Source organism: Sarcophilus harrisii, chromosome 5 (genome assembly GCF_902635505.1).
Source record: "Sarcophilus harrisii chromosome 5, mSarHar1.11, whole genome shotgun sequence".
NCBI classification, from domain to species: domain Eukaryota; kingdom Metazoa; phylum Chordata; class Mammalia; order Dasyuromorphia; family Dasyuridae; genus Sarcophilus; species Sarcophilus harrisii.
The window spans coordinates 130,356,737-130,378,254 of record NC_045430.1 but is presented as its reverse complement, the minus strand read 5'-3'; the positions used below and the strand labels follow the sequence as shown (position 1 = coordinate 130,378,254).

Below are 21,518 nucleotides of genomic sequence, written 5' to 3'. Positions count from 1 at the left end.
CCTCAGGGACAGTGGTGATAGGACAGTGAAGAGAAGATTAACATGAGCAGAGAATATGTTTGACAAATATGGCAAAATTGGAGAAGTAATATGAAAAAGTAATGTGAAATGTTTGGAAGTTAAGTAGATGATGTAAAATTTACATCTTAAAGTTTTTTGAGCAAGAATTTACAGGAAATTAATTGTGCAATGACAAATAACAAGATGTGGGAAAGACAGGAATCAGGTTAACTGTAGGATGTTTTTTAAAAGGGGGAGGGAAAGAGAAAGGAAGGAGGGGGGAGGAGAGGAAATGTAAACATGGTTTACACCATGAACAAAACTTGTGGCCTTCTTTCTCTTCTGGAATCTCAACTTTATCATCACCAACTGTTCATATTTATATAGTACTAAGGTTGAATTTACTAGAGACTGAGAATCTGTTCATGATTTCTAATTTTGTGTCTGAGGCGTCTGGGAATCTAAAAAAAATTGTAGCTTCTTAGGAAATTATCTTATTGACTTGCACTTGAAGCTTATCTTGTCTTGCTTTCCTACCTGTTAGTTTTCTCCTCTTTCCTTCCTCCTTCCAACCTTTGATAAGAGCTTTGATTTTATTAACATGGGGACTTATGTTGAGAAACTCCCTCTTCCAATGCATATCAACATCTTTTTTACAACCTTGACTTTTTTTTTTTTTTTTTTTTGCTGAGGCAATTGAGGTTAAATGACTTGCCCGAGTCACACAGCTAGGAAATGTTAAGTATCTGAGACCAGATTTGAACTTTACTTCAAGTCTGGTGCTCTATCCTCTGTGCCACCTAGTTGCCCCTAGAACTTTGACTTTTAAAGAGCATTGAAAGGTTAAATGACTTGCTGAGGATGATACAGGCAGTGTGTGACAGAAGTGGGGATTGAACCCATGTTTTCTTCTTTGCTAAAACAGCCCTAAATCTTCTGCTCTCTTTTGTTCACGTACTAAAATTACAACTTATAGTCACACATATATGTGTACATACGTATATATATATATATATATATATATATATATATATATATATATATATTATAGTTAAAATATCAATTTAACATCACTTAGTAGAGACTTATAGGATGTTTCCTTTTCTATGGTAGTATGGAGGAGACATAAGAATTTCATGTATGCAAAATATTTCTTAAACTATTTATTTTATGTTAAAACTGTTAAATTATTTTTTATATATTCTTAGTTGAAGTACTTCCTGAAAATTGTCTCTCATTTATGTTTTGTTTCTTAAATTTTAAGGTCTTATGAATGACAAAGATTCAAAAGATTCCATGACAGAAGGAGAAAACCTTGAAGAAGATGAAGAGGAGGAAGAAGGAGGAGCTGAGACAGAAGAACAATCTGGAAATGAAAGTGAAGTAAATGAACCTGAGGAAGAGGTGATAACACTTTTATTTATAGCCAAGTTTGTAAAAGGTACATTTGTTGAAGTGTAGCCTATATAAACCAAGCCTATGTCCCAGGTAACAACAGTTTGTTACATTTCCCATACTTTCTATCTTTTAAAAATTAGTTTATATTCCCTTTATAGAGCTTCTAAAGTGATTAAAAATATCATTGATGAAATCCTATCAATTTTAAAGAAAAATAACAGCCCTTTTTTTCTAAACCTGTCCCTTTATAGTACACTTCATTTATTTTATCATTTATTCCAGCACTAAATCTGATCCTACTAATCTTGTTATATTTTAAAGTCTAATAGCATTTGTAATGTGAAATTCATCCATACTTTAATAATTAATAAATAATAATTTAATAATCTCTTCTTTTGCTAGATTTTTTTCTTTTGTTAGAAAAAAGTCAGTAGTAAATAAATGACTACAAGACCATCATAATAAAACAGAGGTGGCTACCCAACACTATTAATTTTTCTATTGTTAAGTGATAAAGACCCTGTAGCTATGTTTGTACATGTGTAGGGTAATATAAGACTTTTGCATAATTTGAAGCATATCTTTAATATGGTGCTTTATAATTAAAAGAAGTGATTATAGAAAAGCAGTGTATACAGTGGCCCATTCCCTTAGGGTTTTCATGAACCTTTACTTATTTATACCAAGTATAGATGTCATTTTAAAACTTTATTTCATTTCTGATTTTTTCTTTCTTTAGTGCAAGTACTCCTTTGAAATACAAGCAGTTATTAGCCAGTTAAAATTTTATAGCTATTATATGAAGATGTTTTGCATTCTTACATGATTTCTTCTCTGAAAATGCATCCTGTATATAAATTCATAATTTTGGGAGTGATGTAGTATTTAGGTATTACTTTAAGGATGCAAACTTGATTTACAATAAAATCTTATAATGACACATAAGGTATTTTTTTCTGGATAAATAAAATATATGTATAAATATGCTAGAGCTTTGGCACTAGAAAGGAAAACAGAGAAAGAATGCTTTATCTCCCTCATCTACTGACCAAGTATGACCACCTTCCTCATGAATTACAGAAGATAATGTAAAGAGAGGAGAAGGAAATAATAAAATAGGAAGAGCTATGATTGGGTAAACTAAAACAATTTTCACCTACTCGGAAGGGTGCTCAAATCCAGTCTCCACCCAAAAAGAACTTTCTTCATCATATTCTACCTGCAGGTCCTGAGTATGACTTTTAAAATTAATTGTTTAGAATTCATTTCTGCTTTGTAATATGCTTATAAAAATGACCACTGAATAAGATTTCATTTTTAGGCCAGGAATTGTTCCCTAAGAGGAGTCTGTCTAGATTTCAGGGCAGTGCTGGGGGTGAAGGAGATTGGTCTCTAAACTTGTTGGGGCAGATATTACATTTTTATTTTAACATAAGTGATTTCTTTGGTGTAATCCCGAATATATATTTTTAATGCATTTAAAAAACATTTTGAGGAGACCATAAGCTCAGACAGCCAAAAGGAGGTTTATGACACATATAAAAAAGGTTGTGAGCCCCCTGCTTTAGGCTCTCCTGCTGCAACTTTAAAAATTTTTATTTTCTCCACTACAATGTTTTTTTTTTTTAATTTATTCATATTGATGCATTTTGTTTTTATAGTATATCACATTCCTTTCCAAATATGTTCCTTCCCTTCCATGTAGTATATGTTGATTATGTCTGACATTATGTGCAATATTTTGGGGACTTTTTATAAATTATTTATCATATGTAGCAAAAATATATAACAAATTTGTTAAGATTTAGGTAAAGTTGCTTAGTCTGCCCTTTTTCACTATGGATGTGACATTGTCAGTTCTGAATGACCCCAGTGAAGGTTCTTATCCTGGCCAGTACTTGTGCATATGTAAATTAATTCATGTTTACAAATTACTTTCTTCCTTTTCAAATTTTTAATGGCAAAAATCTTTAGATAAAAATCATACTTTTGATGTAATTGCTTTATGGGATGTGTTAATTTGGTTTCCCTAAGAAGCATATCTTTTTTTTAAATCACTCAAAAACTGAGATTTCCTAGCATCACTTTGATAGTTTTAATCTGATAAATAATAAATTAGAACACCAAATTGCTTTCTTAAGCAAAATCATGGGGTCTTGAAAATGTTTTGCCATTGTAAGGCCAAGTAGAAATCACCCCATTTTCAGATTAATTTCATAGGGGAAAAAATTGTAGGAAATTCACAGAACTTGTTTTTTATTGAAAACAAGGAGAAGGCCCTTCAAAGGATCTTTGTATTGTTTAGATCAATGGAAGATAATGAAGTCAGTTTTCAACTACTGGTATTCAGTAAATGTTGCCAGCTAACATTGCATTACCATTGTAAGCAGTCTACATAGTAGGCTGAATGAAACTCAAGGACAATAATTGATTATTCAGAACTGTTGGAAATCAGATTTATAAAGCATGAATAACATCAGTGTTCACTGTTGGCTCCTTACAATTGTATTCAGGTATGCCATGGTATTAACCTTAAAAAATAATTTTTAAAAAACAATTTTAGGAGGGTTCTGACAATGATGATGATGATGGAGAGGAAGAAGAGGAGGAGAATACAGATTACCTTACAGATTCCAATAAGGAAAATGAAACTGATGAAGAGAACACTGTATGTATTGCTGAGAAATTTGCCTTTGTAAATCACCATCCTTTTCCATGATATTTCAGTGCTAGGCATGGGAGTTCTGTGTGCATTTATGATGTGTAATTGTGTTCTTTCAGATCCTTTCAGAAAATATGAACAATTGTACTATGCTAGCCAGCTAAGCATTTCTTTATAATGCAGTTCTTTTTCCCATAACTTTATTGAAAAATATTATAAAATGCCCACTTATTCATTGCGCTATTCTAGACACTATACAAGTTAAAATGATCCTCTGCTATCTAGCAGTTTACATTTGAAATTTATAATTTTATGTTTTTTCTAAGGAGGTAATGATTAAAGGAGGTGGACTTAAACATGTCCCATGCGCAGAGGATGAAGACTTCATTCAGGCTCTAGATAAAATGATGCTGGAAAATCTTCAGGTATTAACTTTTCCTTTGTATTTCTAAGAAATTCTAGTATAAATAAAATTAACCTGTTATCTAAATACTTAAAAAATAAAAGTACATTCAGATTATTGGATATTGCATAGTACAATGTAGTTAAATATAAGATTGCCCACTGGAAGTAAAATCATCTTATATCTAAATACTTAAAAGTACATTCATATCATTGAATAATGGATCATAAAATATAGTTAAACATCTTTATCTGTAGTAGTCTTTATGTTCTATTCTGATATTATTTTTAACACTGTTCCCAGTCCAATCATTCATTTGAAATGAGCTAGGAAAAAATATCAAATTTAAGGATGTGGGCGAGCAGTGTATTTTCAGTACACCAGGTAGTACTTCATCACAAATCTTCATAGTCAGACTTTGCAGAAGACATTTGATTTCTAGAAAGAAAGTAGTAATTTTCATTAAATAGTCACATTAAGAATTGGAGAACTTGTCTCTTTGTGGTATGATTAAATTACATAGTTATGCATATTCATGAAAAAAATTCACTTTCAGAGCAGCTAGATGGTGCAGTGGTTAGAGCACCAGCCCTGAAGTCAGGAGGGGCCTGAGTTCAAATCTGACCTTAGACACTTAGCACTTCCTAGCTGTATGACTCTAGACAAGTCACTTAACCCCAGTTGCCTCAGCAAAAAAGAAAGAAAAAAGAAAAAGGAAAAAAAAAGTTCACCTTCTTTGTTGCTAGTAAGGTCAGTATCCTTGAAGTCTGCATTAAAATATTAGCTATCAATAAATACTTTTAGTGCAAACTGTGTATACCTCTATTAAAATAGAACTCTTTATTTCTAAGGAATTGCATTCATGGACTAAGAGTCACAGGTACATACTTTTGGTCACATGGTAAATTAATACATTCTTATCAAATTATAAGTTAATACATTGAAAACATAATGGTTCTGATCTTGCCATGAAGGAGATGCATTTTCCCTTTTTTAAAAGTACATTTATTGCTTAATATATTAAGATGCCATTTACTGTACTGGGGGAAAAATGTACTCCTATACTCTCTTTGTGGAAAGAGCACTTTCAATGCTATGCATATATATATATCCTTCCCTACTCTAGCTGATTTGTTATGTAGAATCAAATCCATTTTAGAGGCTGTCATTTGTTTTATGAAAAAGTCTTGCCTAAGATTCCTGTCCAAACATTTTTATTTACTTTTCTTGGTCATAAAATTGACCTTTTTTCAATTTCTTTTCATTCTTTTTATTTAAAAATCTTGAAGAATATTTCCCTAGTGTTCCTGAATGCTTTTTATCTAGAATATAAGTTTAATTAGCTTTTATTTTCAGTATTTTATTGTGACTTGAAACACCAAGACTTATTAAATGTTTAAAACTGTGGAAAATAATTTCTTCTTTTAAATATAGCTAACTTTTGTGCAACCTTCCTATTTCTTTTCTTTTCTTTCTTTCTTTCTTTTTTTTTTTTTTTGATGTTGGGCAATTGGGGTTAAGTGACTTGCCCAGAGTCACACATCCAGGAAGTGTTAAGTGTCTGAGGCCAGATTTGAATTAAATTCCTCCTGACTTCAGGGCTGGTATTCCATCCACTATGCCTCCTAGCTACCCCTATTTTCTAATTCTTAAAGATAAATTCCTGACTTTTGAATTCAGAATGGAGAAAACTTTTTGGAAACTAATGAGGGAAACAGCTCTTAGGTAAATTTTAATGCCTTTTGGAATTTGTGACATACTTTAAGGGATTGCTTATCAAAATTATAGTAAAATAATTTTTAATTGGATTTTGTGACCTCCTTTAAATGATTGCTTAGGATATATAATAATAGCTATATTTATATGGTGCTTATTATGTGCCAATGTTTTGCTAAGTGTTTTACAATTATATCTTATTTGATCCTCACAACAATGCTAAGAGGTAGCTGCTATTATCATACTCATTTACAGTATAGGAAACAGACAGAGGGTGGTGGCTTACTTACTCAATCATACAGCTGTTATCTGAAACTAAATTCAGGCATGTGTCTTCCTGATTCCAGGGTCAGCATCCTATCCATTATATCATCTAGCCTCTTAAAATAGTTTTTAAAAAATATAGTCTATAAAATATGCAAAAATAGGAATAATCCCACTATATCTAGAATCTTATTTCACTGGTGTTGTTACTCTTTCTAGAAGTTCATTTCACAACCTGTCAGCAATTGACTGGATAGTCTTAATGAGTAACATGAGGTTTCATTTGCTCATTTAAATGGCATATTTAAGGTAGCTTGGTATCAAGCAAGTTTTAAATTTGGTTCTTCCCAGCCTAAGTCCAGCCTTATCCACTGTGCCATGCCATCTTTCTTTAACCAATTTGGCCATTAATCTTACACAGAGATTTCATTCATCTCTATTCTCTTCATTCCTAAATACTTGCTGAATTATTTCATGTTTTACAAAAGAAAACTGCCCAAACTTACTTTATAAATTTAAGCGTCTTAAGTTATCTCCTGCTTGTCATTTTCTTTCTCTAAGCAACGAAGTGGTGAGTCTGTTAAAGTACACCAGCTAGATGTCGCTATTCCGCTGCACCTCAAAAGCCAACTAAGGAAGGGCCCACCGCTGGGTGGTGGGGAAGGAGAGACTGAGGCTGGCGACACGATGCCATTTGTCATGTTAACTAGAAAAGGCAACAAGCAGCAGGTAAGAACTTGGAAATATTGGCTAGTTAAGTGACTATAATCAGGACATGATTTGTTGTCTTAACTTAGGGGGGTGTCTAAATTATTGCCACACTTCCAGCAGGAGAATGTTTAGAAATGTATAGTCACAAATATGTGTATTTCATATTTTCTTTTTTAACTTTTTATTTTATTTTGAGCTTGAATTTTTTCTTATTTACTTGTCTGCCTACCTAGCTCCCCAAAAAGCAATAAAAAAAATCTATCTTCTTGCCCTCCTTTTTCCTCCTTTTCCTACCTTGCTGTTTCATTCATTAGTCCTTTTTTTTTTTTTTTTTTTTTTTTAATTTACTCCTTACTTTCTACTCTGAGTTCCTTTCCTCTCTGTCTAGAAACAGGTAGCATGTTTCATCATAAATCCTCTAGAAATTTAGTTGGACATCGTATTAATCAGTGTTCCTAATGATTGAAAAATTATTTGCATTTACAATATTGTTGTCATTATGTAAATTGTTCTCCTGGTTCTACTCACTTCACTTTACATGAATTCATTAAGTCTTCCTAGATTTTCCTGAAAGTATCCTCTTTACTTTTATAGCACAATTGTATTCCATTACACTCATGTACCATAACTTGTTCATTCTTCCCCACATTTATGGGTACCTCCTCAGCTTCTAATTCTTTGCTACCATAAAAAGAGCTGTTATAAATATTTTTGTGCATTTTGGTCTTTTTAAAAAATCTCTTTGGGTGTGAATCTTTCAGTGGTATTAGCTAGTTTAATAGCTTATGGAGCATAGGTATAAATTTCTTCCTGTCCTGACTAGACCAATTCATATCTCCATGAACAGTGTGTTAATATCTCTGTTTTCCTGTAATTCTTTCAGCATTTTTATTTTCCTTTTTTATCATCATTGCTAATTTGTTAACAGATGAATTGGTACTACCTGAGTTGTTTTAATTTTCATTTCTTTAATTATTAGTGATTTTGAGTATTTGGTGGGGGCAGTGTATGGCTATTGATAGCTTGTATTTTTTCCTCTGAAAATTGCCTGTTGATCTGCTTTGACCATTTATTTATTGGGAAATGGTTTTTATTCTTATAATTTTGAGCGTTTCCTTTGCATTTTAGAAATGAGATTTTTATAAGAGAAACTTGATAAAGAAACTCTCCTCCCCACCATTTCCTGCTTTTCTTGAATGAAGAAAATGATTTTATTTTATGCAAAACCTTTTTAAATTTTATATGAGAATTGTCCATTTCTATGACCCTCTCTTTCTCTTGTTTGATCATAAGCTCTTCCTTTATCCATAGATCTTGCAGGTAATTTTCTCCATGCTCTTCTAATTTGTTTCTGATGTTGTTCTTTATATTTAAATCATGAAACTATTTGGAAGTTGTCATGGTATGGTGTGAAATGATTTGTATTTATACCTCCAGAGTTATCTTAATTTGCATTTATCTGATCAATAGTGATTTAGAGTATTTTGTCATGATTAGAAATGGTTTTAATATCTTCATCTGAAAATTGTTCATATCCTTTGATCATTTATCAATTGGAGAATGGCTTGTATTATAAATGTGAGTCACTTCTTTATATATTTTAGAAATGAAGTCTTTGACAGAGCTCTGGGATGTAAACATTTTCTCTAGTTTTCTGTTTCCCTTCTAATCTTATCTGCATTGGTTTTGTTTCTATGAAAACTTTTTAACTTAATATAATCAAAATTATCCATTTTGCATTTCATAATGTACTATAGTTCTTTGGCCATAAATTCCTTCCTTCTCAGATTTGAGAGGTAAACTGTCCTTTGTTTTTCTAATCTGCAAAATAAATCTAATGATTTATATCTAAATCATGAACTCATTTCAACCTTATCTTGATATATAGGGGATTAGATAGTGGTCAGTGCCTAGTTTCTGCCATACTATTTTCCCCAACAGTTTTTGTCAGATAGTGAGTTTTTACTAGTTGGAATCTTTGGGTTTAATTAAACACTAGGTTACTGTGCTCATTCCTTTTTTTTTTTTTTTTTTTTTTTTGGTATGTATTTAATCTATTCAGTTGATCAAAATCTATTTATTTTGTATCAGATTGTTTTGATAATTATGACTTTGTGGGCATGGTTTTAAATCTAGTACAGCAATGCTCCTTCCTTCCTTTTTTTTTTTTTTTTTTTTTTTACTTCCCTTTTTTGTTCCTCTAGGTGACCTTTGGTATTATTTTTTTCTAGCTTTATAAAGTAGTCCTTTGATAGTGTGTCACTGAGTTAATTAATTTGGATATTTTTTTTTTTATTTTTAAAAATTGTCTTAATCTATCCATCAAACACTAGATTTTTCTCATATATGTGTGTGTGTGTGTGTGTGTGTGTATAAAGGCTATTTTATGATAGTATTCATATAATTCCGTTGTGTGTGTGTGTCTTGGCAGATACAAGTATTTAATGTTTGCTGAAATAGTTTTAAATCTCATTCTGTTGAATTTTGTTGTCAATATATAGAAATGTGGTGATTTGTGTTTATTTCTTGCAACCTTGCTGAAGTTATTGTTTAGATTAGTTTTTTAGCTGACACTAGGGTTATCTAAGTATCATATGCAAAAGTGATGCTTTTTACCCCCTTTGTCTACTTTATTATCTGAATTTCTTTTTCTTGTCTTATTATTCTAGCTAGCATTACTAGCCCTTTGAAAAATAATGGTATTAATATACATCTTTGCTTTATCTCCAATCTTATTTGAAAGGCTTCTAGTTTATCCCATTATAGATAATTCTAGTATTTGGTTTTACATATTAAGGAAAATTCAATTTTCTTTTCCTTTTCCTTTTTCTTTTTCTTTTCCTTTTCCTTTTCCTTTTCTTTTTTACACTGAGGCAGTTGGAGTTAGATGACTTTCCCAGGGTCACATAACTAGGAAGTGTGAAGTGTCTGAGACCAAATTTGAACTCGGGTCCTCCTGCCTTCAGGACTAACTACCCCTTTTGTAGTATTTCTTAACCAGAATGAATGTTGTATTTTGACAGAAGCCTTAAATCTATTGATACAATCATGATTTTTCTTGTTTTGGTTCTGAATCTGGTCAATTATGCTTATAGTTTTTATAATACTATTGAATCAGCCCTATGTTTCCAGTATAAATCCAGCTTGTTCATAGTGCATAATTTTGTGCTATATTACCATCGATTCTATGCTAATATTTTATTTAAAATGTTCTCATCAGTGTTAATTAGGGGGTCCAAATTACTTTATGCATGAGTTCACTTTTGAAAATGTTGAGTTTAAAGATTTCTAAAGAACTTCCAGTTTGAGATGTCCAATAAATAATTGGAGATGCAAGATTAGAAATCAGCAAAGAGGTTAGGGCCAGATAAGGTCTTAAAATTTTTAGCCTAGTGATATTTAATTAAATCTGTTTGAAGTTATAAGATGACCCTCATTTAAGATCACTTCAATTAAAAATTGAAAAGAGAGAAGGTCCTAGGACTGAGCTATCTATGGTACCCACTTAATGGGCATGATTTGGATGAAGATCAGTTGAGACAGAAGGAGCAGTTAGGTAGGAAGAGAGCTAGAAGAGTATAGCACCATGAATCCTACAAAAAAAAAAGTACCCAAGATAAGATGGTTATTGAAACTGCTGCAGACCAGAGAAAGAACTCTGGGTGATGACTAAAAACCATTACATTGAACTCCCAATCCCTATATTTATGTCCACCTGCATTTTTGATTTCCTTCACAAGCTAATTGTACAATATTTCAGAGTCTGATTTTTTTTTGTACAGCAAAATAACGGTTTGGTCATGTATACTTATTGTGTATCTAATTTATATTTTAATATATTTAACATCTACTGGTCATCCTGCCATCTGGGGGAGGGGGTGGGGGAGTAAGAGGTGAAAAATTGGAACAAGAGGTTTGGCAATTGTTAATGCTGTAAAGTTACCCATGCATATAACCTGTAAATAAAAAGCTATTAAATAAAAAAGAAAGAAAAGAAAGAAAGAAAGAAACTGCTGCAGAGTGGTCAGGGAAGGGTGACAGTAGAGAAGAGACCATTAGATTTAGTAATTAAGAGATTCCTAGTGAGAAATCAGTTTCAGTTGAACAGTGAGTTTGGCAGTCAAACTAAAAAGAAGTAGAAGGAAAATGAATGGGAAAGAGATGGAGGAACCTAGTGTACATGGCCTTCTTGAAGTAAAAATATAATTTTTGACACATTTGTTTTTGTATATTCAGGTGGTAGTTGAGAAAACATTTAGGTGGTGGAGTAAATGTAAAACATATCTTGAAAAAAAAATTGTGTTTTTTTTTTTATCCCAAATGATAAACTTGTTTTATTTTTGTATTAGTAAGCTTATTATATGTGTTATTTTTTATTTAGAAGAAATAGATTTAAATATTCCTATCAATTAAATTATAAATATATATATATATGATTATCAAGAGTAATTGCTTTTTAACTATAAAGGAAAATTCATTAAAATAACTTGATTATAAAATAAGTTAACTTTTACAATTTCTTGAAATTTTGAAGATATTCAGTTTTAAGACTTGCATTATGTGAAGAAAAATGACTAGCATTTTGTGGTCTTAAAAATAAAGTATCTTGTACTGATTTTTAAAAAATACTTTATTTGCTTTTGGGAGTTGGTTCCTCTGGCAAAGATTCTTTGGTTTTTCTAGAAATGTGAAATGTGTTGCCTTATAGGAATCTTTGATTCCTGAGTTAGTGAAAGACTTCTTTGTCTACAATTTGTGTTCAGAAATAACTGTCTTCTGGTCATTTGTAAAAGAAAAATAAACATTGAGGGAGAGGTGGCATTGAAAATAATCTTTGTCTATTTTATACTTTTCATGTACCTATAGGCAAATTATGAAATAAAAAAAAATATGTTCTTTAATAGAAAACTTAATGTTGTAATGTTGGATATCTAAATTTATTTTAAACTAAATTTATTAATTTTTGTCTCAAAAAATGTACAGTATAGGGGCAGCTAGGTACTGCAGTGGATAGAGTACCAGCCCTGAAGTCAGGAGGATCTGAGTTCGAAACTGGTCTCAGACACTTATCAGTCCTAGCTGTGTGACCCTGGGCAAATCACTTAACCCCGATTGCCTCAGCAAAAAAAAAAAAAAAAATGCATAGCGTATTTATCACCTTAAGGTCAACCTTATAGTGAGTCGTTCCTTTTTACATAATAGATTGGACAATTTCCACCCAATGTGACTGGCTTTCTATCCCTTTATTTATCTCCACACTTCTCTGTCAGCAAAACCTTTAAAATTGTGCCAGACCAAATAATGATCAAGTAATCAAGTGATTTTTCTACCCCAGGGAAACCAGGTTATGAGAAATGTGCCATAGAAAATGAAGCAATATCAATACTCGAACTTACATGTACCAAGAGCTATAACAGCTAAATTTTTTAAAGGAGAAATTAAATGAATTATAGATAGAAATAGATAGAAATAATATAATAGTAGGGGCTTGAACACTCACCTCTCAAAATTATATAAATCTAGTCAAAAAATAAATGAGAAGTTGTGGAGGTAAATAGAATCTTAGATAAGCTAGATATGATAGCTGTCTGGAGAAAGTTGAATGAGATTAGAAAGGAATACATATTTTTCTCAGTAGTAGTATATGGTACTTTATAAAAATTGACCTTATATTAGGGCATAAAAACATAGTTAAATGCACAAAAAAATCTTAATTCAGTAAAAGGTTATATTCAATAAGGACCATGGAAACAATTTAAAAACTAATTGCACACCAAACAACCTAATCTTAAAGAATAAATGAATTAAAGAATAAATCATAGAAATGATTAGAAATTTTATTAAAAGAAAATGAGATGACATACCAAAATCTTTGTGATGTGGCAAAAGCAGTAATCAGAGAAAAGTTTTATCTATAAATGCTTATATCAATAAAATAAAGCAGATCAGTGAATTTAGTGTGCAATTAAAAAAACTAGAAAAAGCAAATTATAAATCCCCAAATTCATACCAAATTGGAAATCTTAAAAGTTAAAGATGGGATTATCAAAAATGAATAAAAATCATTGAATTGATAATAAAACTAGGAATTGATTTTATTGGGGAGGGGGGGTTTAAAAAGAGAAATCCAAATCACTACTATTAAAAATGAAAAGAGTGAATACACCAATAATGAAGATGAAATCAAAGCATTTATAAGGAGTTGTTTTACTCAATTATATGCTAATAAATTTAACTTGGAGTGAAATGGAAGAATATTTGCAAAAATGTAAATTGCCTAGCTTAACAGAAGAGGAAATAAACTAGCTCAAAAACCTATCTTAGAAAAAGAAGTTGAATAGGTCATAATAAATCAGTTTCTTTAGAAAAAAACATCAGGATCAGATGGATTTACAAGTGAATTCTACCAAACATATAAAGATCAACTAATTTCATTATGCAATAAATTATTTGAGATAATTGCCAAAGTAGGAGTCCTACCATAATCTTTTATGACACAAATATGGTACTGATATATAAACCAGAAAGAGCAGAAATAGAGAAACAGAATTATAGAACAATTTCATTAGCAAATATGAATACAAAAATCCTAAATAAAACACCAGCTAGAAGATTGCACCAATAAGCTACAAAGGTTATACATTAAAAAAAACTATTAATATAAAAGGTGGTGATATCAATAACAAAAGTTACCAAAATTATATAGTTATAGCAATAGATGGAGGAAAAGTTTTGATAAAATACACCACTTGTTCTTATTAAAAATACTTGCAAGCAGAAGTATAAATGGATTTTTCCTTAAAATAAGACATCTCTCTACCTAAACCCATAATCAAACATTATTTTTTTATTATAGCTTTTTATTTACAAGATATATGCATGGGTAATTTTTCATCATGGACAATTGCAAAACCTTTTGTTCCAATTTTTTCCCTCCTTCCTCCCACACCCTCCCCCAGATGGCAGGTAGACTAATACATGTTAAATATGTTAAAGTGTATGTTAAATACAATATATGTATACATATCCATACAGTTATTTTGCTGCACAAGAAAAATTGGACTTTGAAATAACGTACACTTAATCTGTGAAGAAAGTCAAAAATGCAGGCGGACAAAAATAGAGTAATTGGAAATGCTATGTAGTGGTTCACATTCATTTCCTAGAATTCTTTTGCTGGGTGTAGCTGGTTCTCTTCATTATTGAACAAATGGACTGATTTGGTTCATCTCATTCTTGAAGAGAGCCACATCCATCAGAATTGATCATCATATAGTATTGTTGTTGAAATATATAATAATCTCCTGGTCCTGCTCATTTCACTCAGCATCAGTTCATGTAAGTCTCTCCAGGCCTTTCTGTAATCATCCTGCTGGTCATTTCTTACAGAACAATAATATTCCATAACATTCATATACCACAATTTACTCAGCCATTCTCCAGTTGATGGGCATCTACTCAACCATGCATATAACTTGTAAATAAAAAGCTATAATTAAAAAAGAAAGAAAGAAAGAAAATGATGTGTAGAATTTATTACATAGTTTTTTGTTTTTTTTTTTAAGTAAAGAGCATTGAATGGAAATTCATGGTGTTATATTGAATCTTTTTTTTATATTGTGCTATGTACATGGAAATGTGGGGAGGAGGTTTTTTTTTTTTTTTTTTTTAGTCTTTTTGTGTTTAGGTTCAAAATAAGTTTTGAAAAGTGACCTGGAAAAACAGTCAAGGAGAGAGAATTTAAGAATCATGGGGCTCTGAATGCAATTATCAGAATGAAAACTTGGACACTATTCAAGAAAGCACAGATAACGTCTGAAATTTATTTAGATTAGAAGATTAGAAGTGAAATTCTGAAAGAAATCTCAAATGGGAAAGTTCTAGGAATGCCCCACTAAGGAAAGATCATAATAAGAGAAAGAAACCTTCCCCTTCTCCCTTCAAATTTTTTGATGTGGTAATAGGGCAGCTCTGTGATGTAGTGAATAGAATCCTGGCCTTGGAGTTGGGAAGATCTGAGTTCAAATTCAGCCTCAAACACAAATGGCTGTGTGTACTTTGGCAGTAACTTAATCCTGTTTGTCTCAGTTTTCTCATCTGTAAAATGAATTAGAGGAGGACATGGCAAATCACTCGAATATCTTTGCCAGGAAGACTTCAAATGGGCTTATGAAAAGTCAGTAACTAGTGTACAATAACACATGTGGCAACATATTAGAAGAAAGCATTTTAGAAGGCCGTATTCTGAATTTGCAGTCACAAGAAATTTACATTCAGTATTGCTCTGGCACTTAATATAGCGTAAGTGATTGATAGGCAAAGCACCAACTTTATGGTAGATCTCAGTTGAAGGAGTTTGGTTAAATTGACTAACTAGCATTTACCATTCACCTGCCATGTGTCAGATGCTGTGGTCACAAAGACAAAAACAAAAGTCCCTTCCCCTTAAGTAGCATGCATTTTAGAAGTATGTATAAAATAAATACTAGGTAATTTGGGGAGGAAGGGCTGAAACAGCTTTGTTTAGGCTTTGTTTAGAAGGTAGTCCTTGAAGTAAGTTGTGAAGAAGACTAATGAAATTAGTGTAATAATCCATGAGACTGGTGAGGAGGGGAAAGAGACAGAATGCATTTCAAGCATTGGAAAAATCTGATATAAAGGAATGGTGATAAGAAGGATGATAGAGGCCAGCTTTGCTGAACCTTAGAGAGTGTGAAGAGGAATATAACTTTATATTTATAGAGGCTAGAAAGGTTGGGATCAAGTTGTAATGGACTATAACAGTCAAACATAAGAAGTTATATTTTATTGATACTAGCAAGAATAGGAAGTTTCTGAAATTTTTAAAGGACATGATGTGGTCAGTGGACTTACACTTAAAAGAAAATTATTTTGACATCTGTGTAAAGGATGAATTAGAGTAGAGAAAGACTTGGCAGAGAGACCAATTAGACTAAAATCCTTTCAAGTTCTAAATCTATGATGTAAAGACTAGTATTATGACATGTGATATGATTGCTTTTTCTTAATAATAAAAATGGATTGTTAGTCAATAAGAACACCGTGGAGAACTGGTCCAGTAAAATAAAAGGTTCTATCTTATTAGCAATGTGATAACATTTAAGCATTTCAACTTCTCTTCTTTCTCCATTTTTCCATCTCTTGCCCCTGAAAAGAAATTTAACGTTTTAATAGCTTGAAGAAAAATAACTTAATAACTGCTGAGCAGAAAACAAAATCTTATTTGGTCCTCTCATCTACTATATTTTTCTAGTTTCACCAAGGAATTATCTATCCCTAGGTAGTATATAGACTGGGATAATACATGTTTTTTTGGGGTTTTGTTTTTTGATTTTGTTCCTTTGTTCCTCTACTTTAATAGTCACAGTGATAATGATAATTCCTAATACTAATTTTTCCTTTTGCCTTATTGATATGCCTTTGATAATCTATAGATCCTATGATCAGTCAGGCTGTCAGCATTTATTAAACACCATATGCCATTAAGAAGCAATGTGGTATAGTGGATAGAGTTAGGATATGTATTCAAATTCTGGCTCTACCACTTAACCAATTATATGATCATCAGAAAGTCACTTGACCTTTGTAAGACTGTTTATCAGTAAAATTGAGAATGCTTATAGTATGCACTTCATAGAAGTGTTGTAAGCCTTACATTAGAGAGTGTATATAAAGTGCTGGCATGCTTAAAAAAGTTGTAAAAACATCAGTTGTTATGATCCACTTTATATCTTTTCTGCAGTCTTGGTATATTATAGCTGCTTTTTTATGATTCTTTTGCCATATTTAGAGAGAACCCTAAGATTACCTTCTTTTCCTCTCCTTTTGACATCTTTCCCATCTCTAGAATCCTATTTCTAAGATTCATGAACCTTTCCTAATGTATGTGGTTTCTGAAAAATGGTGTATTAATCTCTGATAATAATTATAATTTCTTCCAAAGTGATATGGGAATATGGGCAACCCTAAATTTAGCTAATAGGAAAAAATGGATTTATTATATAAAAATGGAATTTATTTTGAGAATTTTTGTTCCAAAGGTAAATACTAGTCCTGGTAGTCAGTTCACTTTGAATTTAGATTTTAATTTGTCTTCATATCTCTTCAATGTGGAAGTTGCTTCCATGAACTGGAAGAATTGTCAATACAATATATAAAACTGAGTGATTGTCTGTATTATTCATTTGTAGTTCCATGATCTGATTTTTTTTTTCCATTAAAAGAAATGACAGCTGGGACATGTTGTAGAAGGATATGGATAATGATTTTTCTTAAAAAAAAAATTTATATATATATATATATATATATATATATGTATGTATGCACACAATACACTTTTCTTTCTCTCTCCTTTCTCATTTTCTCACTGTCCTTCTCCCTTATCCCTTTTATTTATTTATTTTTATTTTTATTTAATAGCCTTTTATTTACAGGTTATATAGGGTAACATTAACAATTGCCAAACCTCTTGTTCTAATTTTTCACCTTTTACTCCCCACGCCCTCCCCCAGATGGCAGGATGACCAGTAGATGTTAAATATAATTAAAATATAAATTAGATACACAATAAGTATACATGACCAAACTGTTATTTTGCTGTACAAAAAGAATCAGACTCTGAAATAATGTACAATTAGCTTGTGAAGGAAATCAAAAATGCAGGTGGGCATAAATATAGGGATTGGGAATTCAATGTAATGGTTTTTAGTCATCTCCCAGAGTTCTTTCTCTGGGCATAGCTGGTTCAGTTCATTACTGCTCCATTGGAAATAATTTGGTTGATCTCATTGCTGAGGATGGCCAGGTCCATCAGAACTGGTCAGCATATCCCTTATCCCTTTTAGAAAACCATCTGTTATAATAATAAAAAAAAAAAATGCGAGAAGGGAGAAAAGTTCAATGAAATGGACAAATTTATTTATGATGGTGATTTTCCAATAGATTTCTTCATAACCCCTCTTTGCCTTTTTCTAATAATTAGAGTCTCTAGCCATCTAAAATTCAGAGTGATTCAATTCAGCATTCAAATATATGTGGAATCTTGTGCTGGACACTGGAAAAAACATTAAAAACTAAGTAAAGTATATTCCCTGCTCTCATAGGAGTTTATAACCCATTGTTAATCAGTAATAGAAAAGTAATTTCTGGACTTAATCCTGACCTATGTGGGAAAACTAATTGATGATGAGGAACTGACAGGAAAAGAGAGAAATCATGTTAGTATAAGGTTCCTAGTATTGAAGAAAAGTAGTCACATATGACCCCTTGATTTATTTAAGAAAAGAGGTTAGGTGACTTAAATAAATTTGAGCAGATTTGCAACTGACATCATTTTAGAAGGAGTTGATAAAGTTGTATCTCAGCATTTAAAACCAGAAAGTTCTTATTATAACAAAACTTACTACTTAGAATTTAAGAGATACAAAAGTGAAAAATTATATTTAAGGTAAAAATTTTCTTTTAAAGCAAGTATAGAATTGGATTTTTGTGATCAGATTCTCACATAAACTAGCCTTTGGGGATTTTAAAAGACTGCAAGATTACTAGACGCCAGCAGTTAGGCATAACTAATTGCTTATTAGGATGTCTAGTGTCTTGTTCAGGCATAGTTAATTAGCACAGTCTCCAAACCAGATGGGGCTGGCAAGGAATAAGCTCCCTATCACTGAAATTTTGGGATGACCCATCCTCAAGGTTTTTATAAAGAGAATTTCTACTTTGAATGACTTGTTGAACTAGATGACTTTTTATTTTAACTCTTAAGATTCACTGATTCCATTTACTGCTATTTGTTACCCAATGTTAACATTTGAATTTCCTTGAATTTTCTAAAGTATCTGGTAATTTTTGTTGTTTTATATAAAAAGAAATAACTGATTTTCTGGTTTTCTCTTTTCCTAACTTTTTAATCTTGTTATATCTGTTGATACTATTAGGTTATATATTTTTATGATTTTCATTTCTTACATCTTTTCCCCAAGTTGATTGTGATGCTTCTGTGTTTTATTTCAGTTTAAGATCCTTAATGTACCAATGTCTTCCCAACTTGCTGCAAATCATTGGAACCAACAACAGGCAGAGCAAGAGGAAAGAATGAGAATGAAAAAACTCACACTGGATATCAACGAACGTCAGGAACAAGAAGATTATCAAGGTTTGTAAGCTCTTATAGAAGAAAAATGCATATTTGTTTTAAAAAAAATGATCAAAACTTAACAAGAAGAAATAAAAACAGAATGGATTAGATATCAAAGTTACCATGTTATTACTCACTTAATTTTGTGTTATTTAGTCAGATGACTAAGCTTCTATCTGCCTTACTTTCTCATCTGTCATTACTTTATTGAGAAATCAGTAACACTCTGTCAGTTCCATATTTAATTGGACTCCCATGCAAAGTAGTACATAATAGATGAAAATTAAAAAATAATTTATTTCATTTTCTAATTATGGTATAAATAAGTAGAGGAAATTTAATTTTATGCATGATCATTATATTAAGTGATAATTAGATGGCAATGGGAGTAATTAATGTAAACGATTATAATTATTTGGTTTTGGTTTTTATTTTTGTTTTTTTCCTGTGTCAAACATTATTGAATTCATCTCTGATGTAATAAGAGAGGAATATGGTAAAATTGGAAATATTTCTGAAGTTTCTCTAAAGAGTATTAAATCTGTAACTGAAGAAAGCCCATTTAAGCAACCTCTCCACTTCTAGTGTCCCAGAGACATTTTATTCACCTTCTTCATTCTTTCATCGGCATCATGCTACCAACATCTCCTATACCTCAGAAAGTTTTCCTTTAATGTTCTCTCTGTTACCTGATGTCAAGAATATTCTAAGCCAGTTTTTTCCCTTCCATGATGGTAGAACAGCATCTAGGAAAATGGAGAGAATTTCTTTTCCTAAAGCTAAGCCATTTCTGGGATCACGGTATTTATTCCTGTCTTGTCTCCAAACTTTGAGGAAAGGTATATGTGCTGGCCAAAGACTCCAGGAATAAATGGACCATGGATACCTCTACAAGTTATCTTAGCTACTTATATGCTCCCTAGGTCTTGAAATTTTCACAGGACCCTCAGAGAAAACTTCCAGAGCCACTTAGTAGACAGAGACCAGAAAAATATACTTCCCTCTTTTGTCACATCCCCAAAGAAGTTGCTGCTAGCTTGCAAAATGGTTAAAAGTTGATCACTCCAAGATCTAATAAATTTTCTTAAAGTTAATTCTTTTTTTTTTTTAAACGCACATAATTCCAGAGATGTTGCAGTCTCTTGCACAACGTCCAGCTCCAGCAAACACCAATCGTGAGCGACGGCCCCGTTACCAGCATCCTAAGGGAGCACCTAATGCAGATCTAATCTTTAAGACTGGTGGGAGGTAAGACCATCTTTTGTTCGTTCACCTTTTAAAAAATGGACTTATAATTGCTTTGCTCTAGGGAACTCCATTTATGTAATTCCTTTGACCATGGCAGATTAATGCCTACTCTGTAACTTGAAGTCCTAGACACTATTTGTTTTTTTTAAGTCCTTAGCTATTTATTTTTCATTATGTCCAAATAAATAAAAAGATCATTCTGGATTACAATCATATAAACCCAAGCATTTGTATCTGAAGAGCACTCTTCTAGGTGCTGATTATTTAACTAAGACATTCTTGATTAATGTTTTTTTTATTTAGTTAAAATAGTTTTAATTTTGCTGGTGTTTTGGGGGAAAGAGTTGGGTTTTTTTATTTTAAATAATGATGCTTTATTTAAAAATTGATTTTAACAGCACACATTTTGGTTTCATATCATTCATGGGTAAACTTTTTGATTTCTATTTTTCCTTTTTACATTTCCTCTTAAGATTCTAGTTATAGGTAGGCCTCACTTTTTTTTTCCCCTGATGTGCAAGGACAGACTGAAATAGTTTTAATGTTAAAAAACAGTAATGTGTTTATTTTTTAGGTATGTGGTTGGAATTTGTTTTAGATGTGTGTTTTGGTTCTGAAGTTTCCTGGTGGGATTCATGTCATAGTTACTTAAAACTATTTGAGTGTATTATTTTGAAAATTAAGTTTATATTAAGAAGAGTCTCAAATTAAGACATTCCTCATTATTTCAAGTTACTGTTGTGACTCCCCTGATATTTTATTTAAATACACAAGTTGTTTTAAAGAACTCTGGAAAGTGAAGTAACTTTTGTTTTCTCATCTTTAAAAGTTGATAATAAGATCATGTAATTTGTCTACAAGTTTTACCATACCTTTTCTGTTAAACTGTAAGTATCATGAGGGCAGGGACTATGTCTTAGCAGAATTTTTTTACTTTTCCTAGTACTTAGGCTGGTGCT

At 31.5% G+C, this 21,518-nt stretch overlaps 1 protein-coding gene across 5 annotated transcripts in view; it reads left to right on the top strand.

Annotated features, from left to right (window-relative positions):
• UPF2 (UPF2 regulator of nonsense mediated mRNA decay) overlaps positions 1–21,518 on the top strand; it is a 181,464-nt gene that overhangs the window by 84,775 nt on the left and 75,171 nt on the right. For 4 of the 5 annotated variants that reach the window (XM_031938580.1, XM_031938581.1, XM_031938577.1 and 1 more), the window contains 6 exons: positions 1,265–1,404; positions 3,962–4,066; positions 4,387–4,485; positions 7,005–7,172; positions 19,188–19,329; positions 20,439–20,559. In XM_031938580.1, the coding sequence (XP_031794440.1) occupies positions 1,265–1,404; positions 3,962–4,066; positions 4,387–4,485; positions 7,005–7,172; positions 19,188–19,329; positions 20,439–20,559 (775 nt within the window). Of the gene's footprint in view, positions 1–1,264; positions 1,405–3,961; positions 4,067–4,386; positions 4,486–7,004; positions 7,173–19,187; positions 19,330–20,438; positions 20,564–21,518 lie in introns of those variants that run through there. The other variant, XM_031938579.1, reaches the window with a different exon arrangement.